General features: G+C 66.0%; 2 protein-coding genes across 3 annotated transcripts; one reads left to right on the plus strand and one right to left on the minus strand.

Annotated features, from left to right (window-relative positions):
- The first annotated feature begins 357 nt into the window (after nucleotides 1–357).
- PDK2 (pyruvate dehydrogenase kinase 2) lies at nucleotides 358–7,220 on the plus strand. Its single transcript, XM_054649617.2, has 11 exons — nucleotides 358–550; nucleotides 1,553–1,694; nucleotides 2,562–2,633; nucleotides 2,849–3,033; nucleotides 3,624–3,713; nucleotides 3,982–4,059; nucleotides 4,591–4,667; nucleotides 4,746–4,844; nucleotides 5,631–5,738; nucleotides 6,389–6,502; nucleotides 6,575–7,220. The coding sequence occupies exons 1-11, from the start codon at nucleotides 433–435 to the stop codon at nucleotides 6,713–6,715; spliced, it is 1,224 nt and encodes a 407-aa protein (XP_054505592.1). The 5' UTR covers nucleotides 358–432; the 3' UTR covers nucleotides 6,716–7,220.
- A 150-nt stretch (nucleotides 7,221–7,370) lies between these two features.
- SAMD14 (sterile alpha motif domain containing 14) lies at nucleotides 7,371–14,217 on the minus strand. 2 transcript variants are annotated; one of them, XM_077191004.1, is made up of 10 exons: nucleotides 13,800–14,217; nucleotides 13,065–13,116; nucleotides 11,392–11,549; nucleotides 10,682–10,940; nucleotides 10,523–10,610; nucleotides 9,522–9,596; nucleotides 9,287–9,437; nucleotides 8,662–8,769; nucleotides 8,417–8,572; nucleotides 7,371–7,837 (listed from the first exon to the last, which is right to left on the minus strand). In XM_077191004.1, the coding sequence occupies exons 1-10, from the start codon at nucleotides 14,208–14,210 to the stop codon at nucleotides 7,682–7,684; spliced, it is 1,614 nt and encodes a 537-aa protein (XP_077047119.1). In that variant the 5' UTR covers nucleotides 14,211–14,217; the 3' UTR covers nucleotides 7,371–7,681. The 2 variants fall into 2 exon arrangements, with proteins under 2 accessions (XP_077047119.1, XP_054505595.2); XM_054649620.2 differs by having other exon boundaries at nucleotides 11,392–11,528; nucleotides 13,800–14,216.
- Between the last annotated feature and the right edge of the window lie 368 nt (nucleotides 14,218–14,585).

Consider the following 14,585-nt stretch of genomic DNA (forward strand, 5'->3'; position numbering starts at 1 on the left):
TAACTCCACTGAGAGGAGTGGCTCGAGGTGATTGACAGCGGAGCGGGCATCATTGACTCCACTGAGGGGCGTGGCTCGCGGTGATTGACAGAGGGGCGGGCATCATTAACGCAACTAAGGGGCGTGGCTCAAGGTATTGACAGGGGGGCGGGCAGCATAACTTCCGCGAGAGGCGTGGCTCGCGGTGATTGACAACGGGGCGTGCCCAGCGGTGAAGCCGGATTGGCACGGGGAGGGGCGGGGTTTGCTGTATAACGAGCGATGATTGGCCGAGGTTGGTTGATTGACGGCGGGTGTGTTGTTTGCGCGCGGCGCGGCGGGGGCGGGGCCGCGGCCGGGCCCGGGGGCTCGGGGGGCGCTGAGGGGACCCTGAGGGGACCCTGAGGGGGCACCGAGGGGACACCGAGGGGACACCGAGGGGACAGCGGGGCCATGCGGCTGCTGCGGTGCCTCGGGAAGCGCGCGGCGCTGGCCGGCGTCCCCACCTACATCGAGCACTTCAGCAAGTTCTCGCCGTCGCCGCTCTCCATGAAGCAGTTTCTCGACTTCGGTAAATAAAGGAAACCCCCCCGGCCCAGCCCCGGGACCCCCACCCTGCTCCGGCACGGGGACCCCCGGTGTGGGGGCGGTCCTCGGGGGAGGGAGCTCCGCGCACACCCCCGGCAATTCCCGACCCCTTCCCGGGAATTCCTGCCCCCCTTCCCCTGGGAATTCCTGCCCTCCCTCCCGGGAATTCCTTCCCACATCTCCCTCGGGAATTCCTGCCCCCCCTCCCCAGGAAGTTTTTCCCCTCCCCACCCCGTAAATCTGGGGCTCTGCCCCCTCAGTGGGTCTGTGGGTAACCCTGACCCCCCAGATACCCCGTTGTTGTTGGGGTGAGGGGATTTAACAGCACCCCCCGGCTGAATAAGTGGGGTCGGAATGTGGTTTCCTCATAGGCCACTTTTGGGGGTGTCCCCTCTGCCCCCCAGACCGCCTCATTGGGGGCACATCCTGACACCCCCCTGTGAGGGACCCCCGGCCCTGCACCAGCCTGGCCCCCCCAGGTGGGCAGCTGGGACCCCCCAATGTCCCCAGGGATGGGGATGTCCCCCCATGGCTGCCACCCAGCCTGGCCCTCTCTTGTCCCCTGCTCCCCAGACAGGGGCTGGGGGCTGCACCCTGGGTCCCCCCAGCCCCATCCCAGTGTCCCTTGTCCCCAGGGATCTGCTCCTCCAGGCCTTTGGGGTCAGCTGTGCCCCCCCTGCACAGCTCCTGGCTGGGGACCCCTGGGCCTGCTCTGGGTTCTGCTGCTGGCCCAGCTCCTTCCCCCCTCCCAGCTGCACCCGGGGGTCTCCCAGCCCCGGTTTGGGCTGTTCTGGGTGGCCCACCCAGTGGGCTGAGCTCTGTCCCCCCCTCAGCCCTCCCTGTCCCCCGCGGTGTCCCCCAGCGTCCCCCAGCCCTCACACCCTCCCCAGCCAAGCAGGACCTGCTGCTGTCCCCTGTCCCTGCTGCCAGAGGGGTGGCTCTGGGGGGCTCACCCGTGTCCCTCCATGTCCCTGTGTGTCCCCAGGCTCCAGCAATGCCTGTGAGAAGACCTCATTTGCCTTCCTGCGCCAGGAGCTGCCCGTGCGCCTCTCCAACATCATGAAGGAGATCAACCTGCTCCCGGACCGGGTGCTGCGCACGCCCTCCGTGCAGCTGGTGCAGAGCTGGTCAGTGTGGCCCCTGGGGACACGGGGACAGTGCCACGGGGCTGATGGCACTGCCACCCCTGCCTCTGGGCAGCTGGCACTGGGACCTGCTGCTGGGGGTGCCACCACTGCCGCTCACCTGGGGTCCCACTGCCACAGGTCCCTCCACTCACCTGGGGTCTCACTGCCACTGGAGTCCCTTTATTGTCACCCTCCTGGGTCCCCTGCACAGCTCCTGTTGCCACTGTGGCTCCTGTCACCGCCCAGGGAGTTCTGCTGTCACCTCGCCTTGTGTCCCACAGCTGTCACCAGCTCTCCTCCCCTGCTGGCACGGGGGGCACACAGGGAGGGGTGACAGGCAGGGCACTCCCCAGCTGGTGCCACCCCTTGGGTGACACGGGCTGCAGGTCCTTTAGGGACACTCCTGTGCCAGCGGGCTGTCCCCAGCCAGCGGGGGGGACACCAGTGTCACCTGGTCCCTGAAGGGGCCACAGGATGTCCCTGTCCTGGGTGCTCTGAGTGTCCCTTTAAGTGCCATGTCCCCGTGGCAGTGCCAGCAGCGTGACACTTCTCTTGGCCACCACATGACACGTTGTTTGTCTGGTGTCCTGGGTCGCTGCCAGCGGGATGTGGCCGTGCCAAGGGGTCAGGCCGTGCCAGGGGGTCCGGCCGTGCCACCCCCATCAGAGCCCCAACCCCAAAGGGCCCTCAAAGGGGCCGTGTCCCCAGCTGTCCCCAGGTGCCAGCAGAATGGTGGGACAGTGACCCCTGGTGCAGCAGATTTTGGGGTGGGGGGCCTGGGCTGAGGGGTGCTGGCCCCTGGCCCTGTGTGGTGTCACCTGGGCTGTGCTCTCAGTTCGGGGGTGCCAGCTGTGGGTGTCCCCCCAGGTATGTGCAGAGCCTGCTGGACATCATGGAATTCCACGACAGGGACCCCGAGGACCAAGCCACGCTGGGACAGTGAGTCAGGAGTGTCCTTGTCCCCATTCACGGGGTGTCACCTCCTCCCAGAGCCGCGCTGGTGTCACCCAGGGCCACCCCGGAGCGCCCCCACTCCGGTGCCACTGGAGCAACTCCGGGTTTTCCAGCACCCCCGGCTCTCGGGGAATCCCGGCCTGGATCGGGGCTGTGCTCGGAGCGGGTGTCCCCAGCGCCGGCCCTGTCCCCGTCCCCAGGTTCACCAACGCGCTGGTGACAATCCGGAACCGGCACAACGACGTTGTCCCCACCATGGCACAGGGGGTGATCGAGTACAAGGAGACGTACGGGGATGACCCCGTGTCCAACCAGAATATCCAGTACTTCCTGGACCGCTTCTACCTGAGCCGCATCTCCATCCGCATGCTCATCAACCAGCACAGTGAGGGGCTGGGGGCCTGCTCGCCCTGGGGGGGTCCTGTCTGGTCCCCAAAACTGGGGTGTCCCCAGGACTCCCCAGAGTGTCCTGAGGGTCCCCACCAACCCCAGGGGTCTGTCCTGAGGGTCCCTATCAACCCCAGGGGTCTGTCCTGAGGGTCCTCCCAGCCCAAGGGATCTGTCCTCAGGGTCCCCCATCATCAATGGGTGTCCCCAGAGTGTCCTCCCATCGCCAGGGGCCTGTCCTGAGGGTCCCCACCAACCCCAGTGCTCTGTCCCAGGTGTCCTTCCAACCCCAGGGGTCCGTCCTGAGGGTCCCCACCAACCCCAGGGGTCCATCCTGAGGGTCCCCACCAACTCCAGCGCTCTGTCCCAGGTGTCCTTCCAACCCTAGGGGTCTGTCCTGAGGGTCCCCACCAACCCCAGGGATCTGTCCTGAGGGTCCCCATCATCACTGGGTGTCCCCAAAATGTCCCCACCAACCCCAGGGATCCTGTCTTGGGCATCTCCCTGGTGTCAGATGTTTCCCCCCACAGCCCTGGGGTGCCCTGGGGGTGTCCCTGGGGTGTCCCCAGCTCGTTGTCCCCTCCCCAGCCCTGCTCTTCGATGGCAGCACCAACCCCGCGCACCCCAAACACATCGGGAGCATCGACCCCCACTGCAACGTGGCCAACGTGGTGAGAGGTTGGTGGGGTCTGGGGGGGGTCTGGGGTCCCACCCCACAGCATCTGGGAGCAGTTTGGGGGGTGGGGGCTGCTTGAACGCCCCCCTGGCACCACTCATGTCACAGGTTTGGGGTGACCTCAGCCACACTGTCCCCTGAGCTGTGCAGTCGCTGTAGGAGACCCCAAGAATGTCCCGGGAATGGGGAATGTTTGGGGGTGGGGGGGACCCCAAAGGCTGCCCCTGTTGGTCCTGGGGGTGCTGAGCCCTCTGTCCCCATCTTTGCCAGATGCCTACAACATGGCCAAGCTGCTGTGTGACAAATACTACATGGCCTCACCTGAGCTGGAGATCGAGGAGGTCAACGGTGAGGGGACAGTGGCAGTGAGGTGACAGGGCCTGAAGGGACAATGGGGGCCTGGGCAGGGGGATCATGGGTGGCTCCTTTGGGGTTGGGGGGTCTCAGGTGGTTCCTTTGGTGTTGGGGGTTCTCAGGTGGCTCCTTTGGGGTTGGGGGTTCTCAGGTGGCTCCTTTGGGGTTGGGGGTTCTCAGGTGGCTCCTTTGGGGTTGGGGGGTCTCAGGTGGTTCCTTTGGTGTTGGGGGTTCTCAGGTGGCTCCTTTGGGGTTAGGGGTTCTCAGGTGGCTCCTTTGGGGTTGGGGGTTCTCAGGTGGCTCCTTTAGGGCTGGGGACCCTGGGGCAGGGGGTTTCTGTGTGGCTTGTTCTGGGTTGAGGGTCCCTATTCCAGGGGGTTCTCAGCTCCCTTAGGGTTGGGGCATCTTTGGCTTCTCTAGGTTTGGGGGTCCCTGTGGTGGGGGGTTCTTGGGTGACCCATTTAGTGCTGGGGCAGCTTTGGGGTCAGGATTGTCCCCACCAATCCCAGTGTCCCCCCTGCCCAGCCTGCAACGCGGAGCAGCCCGTGAGCATCGTCTACGTCCCGTCCCACCTGTACCACATGCTCTTCGAGCTCTTCAAGGTAGCCCAGCCCTTTGGGGGGGTCTGGGGAGGCTCTGGGGGACCCCCTGACCCCCTCCCCGGGGCTCTGTGTCCCCAGAATGCCATGAGAGCCACGGTGGAGAGCCACGAGAACAGCCCCCGGCTGCCGGCCATCAGGGTGATGGTGGCCCTGGGCCAGGAGGACCTGTCCATCCGGGTGAGGGACCCCAGCCCTGTCCTGAGGGGTTTGGGGACCTGTCCATCAGGGTGAGGGACCCCAATCCTGTCCTGAGGGGTTTGGGGACCTGTCCATCAGGGTGAGGGACCCCAGCCCTGTCCTGAGGGGTTTGGGGACCTGTCCATCAGGGTGAGGGACCCCAGCCCTGTCCTGAGGGGTTTGGGGACCTGTCCATCAGGGTGAGGGACCCCAGCCCTGTCCTGAGGGGTTTGGGGACCTGTCCATCAGGGTGAGGGACCCCAGCCCTGTCCTGAGGGGTTTGGGGACCTGTCCATCAGGGTGAGGGACCCCAATCCTGTCCTGAGGGGTTTGGGGACCTGTCCACCCTGGGGAGGGACCCCAGCCCTGTCCTGAGGGGTTTGGGGACCTGTCCATCCGGGTGAGGGACCCCAGCCCTGTCCTGAGGGGTTTGAGGACCTGTCCATCAGGGTGAGGGACCCCAGCCCTGTCCTGAGGGGTTTGGGGACCTGTCCATCAGGGTGAGGGACCCCAGCCCTGTCCTGAGGGGTTTGGGGACCTGTCCATCAGGGTGAGGGACCCCAGCCCTGTCCTGAGGGGTTTGGGGACCTGTCCATCAGGGTGAGGGACCCCAGCCCTGTCCTGAGGGGTTTGGGGACCTGTCCATCCGAGTGAGGGACCCCAGTCCTGTCCTGAGGGGTTTGGGGACCTGTCCACCCTGGGGAGGGACCCCAGCCCACCCTGGGGGCTGCGGGGTGTGGGGAGGGGGCGCAGGGACGGGGTTGTCACCCGCTGTGGTGTCCCCAGATGAGTGACAGGGGCATGGGGGTGCCCCTGAGGAAGATCGAGCGGCTCTTCAGCTACATGTACTCGACAGCCCCCACCCCCCAGCTGGGCTCTGGGGGGGCCCCCCTGGTAGGTGACCCCCCCCAGGGGCTGGGGGCTTCGTGGGGAGGGGGGGGGGCTGCAGCTCAGGGGGGTTGGGGGCATTTGAGAGGGGCTGGAGTGGCCTGGGAGTGTTTTGGGGGTGATTGGGGTAGGCTGGGGTGGCACTGGGAGTTTGGGCTTGGCCTGGCACCTTTTGGGGACGTTTAGGCTGGCATGGGGACATTTGGTGGATGGCTTGGAAGTGTCGTGGGGACGCTTCAGTTGGCTTGGATGTGATGTGGGGAACCTTAGGGGTAGCATGGGGACACTTTAGGGTGGCATGGGCCCCCTTTAGGGTGGCATGGGGACACTTTAGGGTGGCAGTGGGATCCTTTGGAGTGTCATGGGGACACTTTGGGGTGGTATGGGGACACTTAGGGGTGGCAGTGGGATCCTTTGGAGTGTCATGGGGACACTTTGGGGTGGCATGGGGACACTTTGGGGTGGCATGGGGACCCTTCATGGCAGCATGGGGGTGGCAGGGTCCCCCTGTGGCCATTCTGGACCCCTTTGGCAGTGCCACCATTCCCGCTGGCAGTGCCAGGGACACTCCTGGCGTTTCCTGGGGAGGCCGGGGGTGCCCTGGGGGTGCTCCCCCAGCCCTGGGGACCCCCCACCCCAATTCCCTGTCCCCCCAGGCCGGCTTTGGCTACGGGCTGCCCATCTCCCGCCTCTACGCCAAGTACTTCCAGGGGGACCTGCAGCTCTTCTCCATGGAGGGCTTTGGCACCGACGCCGTCATCTACCTAAAGGTGGGTGCCTGTCCCCACATTGAGCCCGGGGAGGGGCTGGGGACCCTCGCTGAGCCCCCCCGTGCCCCCCAGGCGCTGTCCACGGACTCGGTGGAGCGGCTGCCCGTGTACAACAAGTCGGCGTGGCGGCACTACCAGGCCAGCCAGGAGGCCGGGGACTGGTGCGTGCCCAGCACCGAGCCCAAGAATACCTCCACCTACCGCGTGCCCTGAGCCCCCCCGGGCTCCCCCGGCCACCGGGACCCCTCAGCCGCACCCACGAGGGGTCCCCGAGCGCCCCCCGGGGGTGATTGGGATCCCGGCTCTTTGGGCTCTTCTCGGGAAGTGTGGGACGTGGGCGTGTCCTGGTGTCCCCGCCTTGGTGGCACTTAGGGACGGAGCTGGGGGGGTTGGAGCAGTGCCTGTTGTTCCTTCATTGCCCCCCCAAAAGCTCCCAGCCGCCCCAGGGGTGCCCCCATCCCAGCAAGGGACTGGTCCTGTCCCAGTAGGACCAGCAGCACTTCCCTGCACCCACAGCCCTGATGGGGTGGGGGGACCTGAGCCCCCCTCCCTCCCTCCCTCCCTCCCCACGTTCCTGTCCCTGCTCCCCCTCTGTTATTGCACTACTGAGCTGTCCCCACCCCCCCCACTTGCTGTGACCTGTTCAAGCCCCCCCTCCCATTCCCCACATTCCCCCCCAGACCCCTCCCCACTGTCAATAAATTGGATGTTGACTGAACCCCTGTGGTGGTTTGGGGCCCTGGTGCCTCAGTTTACCCCCTCCAGCCTTGGGAGGGGGCTGAGGCTTCAGTCCCGGGGTGGCACCTGGGGACAGGGGGCCTGGGGCGCTGCTCTGTGCCCCCCAGTCAGGTGACACTGGTCACTCCAGTTTGCACTGGCCCTTGATACCCTTTTATTTCCTGGGGTGGCCTCGGGGGGCCGCGTTTGGGGCTGTGGTGGGGGCGGGATTCCCTCCCTGCCCCCGATTTGGGGGTGCCCGTGTGTGAGGAGGGGGTCGGGCTGTGTCCCGTCCCCTCCTGTGCCGGGGGTGCGGGGTGGGGAGGGGGCTGGGAGTGGTGCCAGGTGGGGGTGGCAGGACGGGCTGGGGGTGTCCCAGGTGCCCTTGGCCGTGCCCCGTGTCCCCGGGGTGTGTCCCGGGGGGCTGTGGCTGGGGATGGATTGCGGGACCCCCGCAGGTTTTCAGCTCCTCCGCTGCTCCTGGTCCTTTTTCTTGTGCTTGTCGCGCTGCTTGTCCGCCTTGTCGCGGGCCTTGCGCTCCCGCTCGGCCGCCAGGCTCAGCTCCTTCAGCCGCCGCTTGAGCACCGCGCGGTCCTGGGAGCTGCCCACGCCCAGCGCCTGCGGCACCGCGGGCTGGGCACGGACACCCCCCGGGACGGGACCCTCCCCGCACAGCGGCTCCTTGGGGTCCCCCAGAACCGCCCGTCCCTCCCTGGGGATCGTCCCTTGGGGTACCCGGGCATCCCAGCCCATGGAGCGGCCAGCTCGGACAATGGGGTTTGGATATCCATGGTAAACCAGTTTGGGGTTCCCTGACCCATCCCAGACCTTCCTGCCCCATGGAAACCCACTTTGGGGTGCCCTAAACCCTCCCAGACCTTCCTGCCCCATGGAATTGGGGCATCCCAAACCCTTCCAGCCCTTCCTGCCCCATGGAATTGGGGTACCCCGACCCATCCCAGACCTTCCTGCCCCATGGAATTGGGGTACCCCGAACCCTCTCAGCCCTTCCTGCCCCATGGATTTGGGGCATCCCAAACCCTTCCAGCCCCTCCTGTCTAAGGGAATTGGGGTACCCCGAACCCTCCCAGCCCTTCCTGCCCCACAGATTCCCCCCCCGGAGCACCCAGAACCTCTCTCCCTCCATCTTTTGGGGGTCCCTGGAACCTCCCCCCCCCCACCCCCCCGGCCCCGCACCTTGAGCTTGGCGCCGTCGAGGAGCAGCAGGCGGGGCCCGTCCACGCCGCGCTCGGCGAATTCCCGCACGTAGCGCTCCAGGCCCAGGCTCTGCAGCCACTGCCCCACCTGGCCGCACGTCCAGCCCGCGGCCGCGCCCGCCGGCTCCTCCAGCAGCTGCGCACGGGGGTCAGCCGGGGCTCCCCGGGCCACCTCGGGATGGGGGGGACACAGCCCCGGCCCCGCGCCCCCCGCGCCGCTCTCACCTCGTCCGAGGACTGGGACAGGGTGTGGTAGGGGTACGTGCACTTGGGGGCGCCGGGCAGGCGGGGGCTGGCGCTGGATGGTGGCGAATCCTCGCTCAGCTCCGAGTCCTGGGCAGAGGGAGGGACAGGGCTGGACACACAGCGACCTCCAGAGCCACCTCAGAGACCCCCAGAGCCACCTGACTGCCCCCAGAGACCCCCAGAGTCACCTCACTGTCCCCAGGGCCACCCCACAGTCCCCAGAGACCCCCAGAGCCACCTCACTGCCCCCAGAGCCACCTCACTGCCCCCAGAGACCCCCATAGCCACCCCAGTGACCCCCAGAGCCACCCCACAGCCCCCAGTGACCCTCTGCAGCCCCCCAGTTGGCTGCCAGCCCCCTCAGAGCGTTGATTCCCCTAAAGCCACCCCGATCCTAAAGGGTTTTGGACACCCCCCAATTCCTGTCCTGACCCTACAGGGCTCTGACACCCCCACAAAGCCCCCCTGACCCGGTGGGGCTTTGAGTCCTCTCCCTGTTGTTTCCTGACCCTATGGGGCTTTCTGCCCTGTCCCCAGAGCTGGTGTCACCTCCTCTCTCAGAGCCCATGGGGTCCCCAGGCCTGTGCCCATGTCTGGGGCTCACCTGTGAGGCGGATTTGGGGGGGCTGAGCCCCTCATGCCGGGGGGAGCCCGCGGGGGACGCGGGGCCGGGCGAGCCCCGGGCGCTGTCCGAGAACCAGGAGAAGGGCAGGAACGGGGACCCCGAGGGGCGGCCGGGCCCCTCTGACACATCCCTGGGGACACAGCAGTGTCAGGGCTGTCCCCAGGCTGTCCCCAGGTGTCCCCAGGTGTGCCCCTGCCCCAGGGCAGCCCCTCACCTGCTGCCCATGGACAGGCGGTTGCTGCTCTTCTCCTTGCGGCTCTTCCCAGAGGACGCCCGGCGCAGGGTCACCCTGGGGACAGGGGTGGTGACCTGAAGGCTGGGGCAGCAGGACTCCCTCTGTCTGTCCATCTGTCCATCCCTCCATCCATCCATCATCCATCCATCATCCATCCATCCATCCATCCATCCATCCATCCATCCATCCATCCATCATCCATCCATCCATCCATCATCCATCCATCCATCCATCCATCCATCCATCCATCATCCATCCATCCATCATCCATCCATCCATCCATCCATCCATCATCCATCATCCATCATCCATCCATCCATCCATCCATCCATCATCCATCCATCATCCATCATCCATCCATCATCCATCATCCATCATCCATCCATCCATCCATCCATCCATCATCCATCCATCATCCATCATCCATCCATCATCCATCCATCCATCCATCCAACCATCCATCCATCATCCATCCATCCATCCATCCATCATCCATCCATCCATCCATCATCCATCCATCCATCCATCCATCATCCATCCATCCATCCATCATCCATCCATCCATCCATCCATCATCCATCCATCCATCCATCATCCATCCATTCCTCCATCATCCATCCATCATCCATCCATCCATCCATCATCCATCCATCATCCATCCATCCATCCATCCATCCATCCATCCATCCATCCATCCATCCATCATCCATCCATCATCCATCCATCATCCATCCATCCATCATCCATCCATCCATCATCCATCCATCCATCCATCATCCATCCATCCATCCATCCATCCATCCATCCATCCATCCATCCATCCCTCCACCTTCCCCCATCTCTCCATCTATTTTTCCATCTTTCCATTGCCCTTCTCCATCCTTTCATCCATCCCCTTCCATTCCCCCAGCCCTCTGTCCCTCCCCCTGTCCCTTCTGTCCCCTCCCTGTCCCTCCCTCCTGCCCAGGCTGAGCTCTCACCCCAAATCCAAGAATTTCCTCCTCGTTTTCTTGTCAAGCCCCACGGTCGGGCTGGCGGGCGAGGGGGGGCTCATGTCCCGGCTGTCATCTGCAGGGGTGGCACTGGGCTGTCACCCTCTGTCCCCTCCAGGTGTCCCCAGGGTCTGGGGGGGGTCTCACCTTCGCTGTGCTGCCGGGGCCGGGGGTGGCGGCGGGCGAAGCCGGGGGAGCTGTCGGAGCTGGGGCAGGACTGGGGCGCGGGGGGCCCCGAGAGCCCCTCCTGGGACGGGGTGTTGGTGAGGGGCCGGTAGCGGCTGAGGGGGGGTGTGGGGGCCGGGGGGTCCCCCAGGCCCGGCCGTGCCACCCCCGGCTCGAAGGAGAAGCCGTCGGTGCGGGAGAAGGGCGAGGGGTCCAGGGGGCTGCCCTCGCCCTCAGTGCCCTGCGGGGGCACGGGCAGGGGTCAGAGCCCTGCAGCCCCTCGGGCTGCCCCCTCGGCCACCTTCCCTGCCCCCAGACAGGGCATTCCCCAACCCATCCTTGGTGTGCATGGTGCCCCCAGCCTGTCCCTGGGGTCCCTGGAGTCCCCTGCCCCTGTGACACCCCCAGCCACGCTGTCCCTCAAGGCCGTCCCCAAGGCAATCCCTGTGACACCCCCAATCCCGGCATCTCCTGAGTCCATCCCTGAGGTCCCCAGTCCCTGTAACACCCCCTGCCCTGGCATCCCCCAAGGGCCATCCCTGAAGTCCCCAATCCCTGTGACCCCCAGCCCCGGTGTCCTCTGACTCTGTCCCTGAGGTTCCTAATCTCTGTGACCTCCAGGCCTGGTGTCCCTTGAGTCCATCCCTGGTGTCCCCAATCCCCGTGCCCCCCAGGCCCCTGTCCCGTCTCACCGCGGCCTCGGGCCCCTCGTCGCCCTCGGTGGAGCTGGCGCTGTCGCGCAGGCGGGAGCGCGAGGGCCGCTGGCGGCGGCCGCGGGCCAGGAGCCGGGCGCGGGCCTTGTGCAGGCTGCTGTCCAAACGCGGCGTCTCTGGAACCACAGCGGTAAAATCTGCCCGTGACAGAGACACCGGGGCAGAGAGAGACGGACGGACAGGACAGACACACAGACAGCGGGATGGCGCGGGGTGGGAGAGAGCGGGAATGTGGGGGTGGATGGAGGGATGGACATGGATGGATGGATGGACATAGATGGAGGGATGGATGGATGGATGGATGATGGATGATGGATGGAGGGATGATGGATGGATGGGTGATGGGTGGATGGATGGATGATGGATGGATGGAGGGATGGATGATGGATGGATGATGGATGGATGGATGATGGATGGATGGATGGATGGATGGATGGATGGATGGATGGATGATGGATGGATGGAGGGATGGATGGATGGATGAAGGAATAGATGGATGATGGATGGATGGATGATGGATGGATGGATGGATGGATGGATGGATGGATGATGGATGGATGATGGATGGATGGATGGATGATGGATGGATGGATCCATGGATCCATGGATGGATGGATGGATGGATGATGGATGGATGATGGATGGATCCATGGATGGATGGATGATGGATGGATGGATGGATGGATGGATGGATGGATGGATGATGGATGGATGGATGGATGGATGATGGATGGATGGATGGATGATGGATGGATGATGGATGGATCCATGGATGGATGGATGGATGGATGATGGATGGATGGATGGATGATGGATGGATGATGGATGGATCCATGGATGGATGGATGATGGATGGATGGATGGATGGATGATGGATGGATGGATGATGGATGGATGATGGATGATGGATGGATGATGGATGATGGATCCGTGGATCCATGGATGGATGGAGGGAGGGATGAGCAGGGAGAAAGGGACAGGGAAGCATTGGAGGCAGGTGGACAGACAGGGAAGGCCAGCCCAGCAGAGAGGGGACAGAGGGACAGAGGGGGACAGAGGGACAGGGGCAGGGCAGGAGAGCCAAAGGGCAGGTGGGCAGTCCCAGGAAGACAGGAGGGGGCACGAGGAGAGGGGAGCATTGGGGACATGGATGGGGCACCCCGGGGGGCGGGACAGGGGACAGGGGGACAGAGAGAAGTGTTCAAAGAGATGGCCCAGCATGGGGACAGAGGAGTGGGTGACCGTGAGGACAGAGTGTCCCCGTCACCCAGGGGGACACGCTTTGCCCAAGTCCCACCAGGCTCCCCCCAATATCCCCACCCTGCTCTGAGCCCTGCACCCCAACCCCACCCAAGGGGCGGCTCTGGGCCATGTCCCCTGCTGTGTCCCCAGGTCCCTGTCACCCCCTGCACACCCCTGTGCCCCCTGACCCCCATTCCTGTGTGCCCTGGATGCGTCCCCATGTCCTTGTCACCCTCACATCCCCCGTGTGTGTCCCCATGTCCCCTTCCCCATGCACATCCTCGTGTCCCCAAGCACACATGGTCCCCAAGCCTGGACACAGGAGGACACTGAGGGTGGGTGGGGACCCACGGGTGGCTCTGCACCCCAAGGGGGGGTTCTGCACCCCAGGCCCCCCCACAGGAACTCACCAAAAACCTCGTCCGTGTCCTGCAGCTTGGAGACCGACATGGTGGGACAGGGCTGGGGACAGAGGGGACATCAGGGGAGGGACAGACCGACACGGTGGGACAGGGCTGGGGACAGAGGGGACATCAGGGGGAGGGACAGACCGACACGGTGGGACAGGGCTGGGGACAGAGGGGACATCGGGGGAGGGACCAGCCCCTCTGTGCCTCCCGTGGGACGGGGGGCTGGGGACCCCCGCTGCAGAGCGGCCGGGAAGGGGTTAAACCCCCCCGCCCCCGGTGCTCGGGGAGTCTCGGGGGAGGGCGGGGGCTCCTCGGGCCTCGGCAGCATCGGCGGGGGGGGGCGGGGAACGAGCCCCGGGAGGGGCCGGTACCGGCGGGGGGGGCTGGACCGGGAATGGTGTCCCTGGGTGGGGCTGGACCGGGAATGCCGGACCGGGAATGAGTCTGGACCGGGAATATCGAACCGAGGGGATGAGTCTGGACCGGGAATATCGAACTGAGGCGATGGGGCTGTCCCAGGGGAGGGGAGCTACCGGGAACGTACCGGGGCTGTATGGGACTGGGGTTATACCGGGGCATTACCGGGACGGTACCGAGCCTGTACCGGGGCTGTACCGAGGCTGTACCGGGCTGGGGCTGTACCAGGGGCTGGGGCTGTACCGGGGCTGTACCGGGGCCGTACCGGGGCCGCTGCCCAGGGGTGACGCCCTGCCCGATCCCCCCCTCCCCACTCACCCGCGCTCCTCGGGCATCCTGCTCGGCCCCGCTCGCCTCCCGCCGGGCCGGGCTCGGGGCCGGGCTCGGGGCCGGGCCGGGCTCGGGGCCGGTGGGAGCGGAGGGCGCTGCCGAGCGGCCCCGCCGGGCCGGGGGCCGCGGGGGGGGCACAGGAACCCGGAAACGGCGGGGGCGGCGGGGGCGGGGTCTGCCCCGCCCGGAACGAGCCCGGGGCTGAACGGACACCGGGGGCGGGGGGACGGACCCGAGGGACAGCGAACACGAGCCCGGTGCTGAAGGGACAGCGCCGGGGGGCACCGAGGGCACGGCGACACCGGGCACGGAGGGACGCGCGGCGGTGCTGAAGGGACAGCGACCGGCAGGACACGGGCACGGCTGCAGCGCTGGCACCGCCCGCCGCAGGGTCCCCATCGTCCCCGAGGGTCCCCCAGCTCAGGGGATCCTCCCCGTGCACCCCCGCACCGTGCCCATCTCCCCCAGTGCCCCCCAATTCTTCCCAGTGTCCCCTAGGGCCATCCAGTCCCTTCCAGTGTCCCCCACCCTGCCCACTCCCCTCTGCCCCCCTACCCCAAACCACTCCCAGTCCCCCCAGTATCCCCCACCCTGCCCACTCCCCTCTGCCCCCCCAGTTCTTCCCACCACCCCAAACCACTCCCAGTTCCCCCCATCCTTCCCAGTCCCCCCTCAATGTCCCCAGTTCTTCTCACCCTCCCCAGTGCCCCCCAACCCCTTCCCACTCCTTGCTGTGACCCCAAATGATTCCCCGCATCCCCTCCACCCTCCCCG

The sequence above is a fragment of the Agelaius phoeniceus genome, chromosome 26 (assembly GCF_051311805.1).
Source record: "Agelaius phoeniceus isolate bAgePho1 chromosome 26, bAgePho1.hap1, whole genome shotgun sequence".
Classification (NCBI taxonomy): Eukaryota; Metazoa; Chordata; class Aves; order Passeriformes; family Icteridae; genus Agelaius; species Agelaius phoeniceus.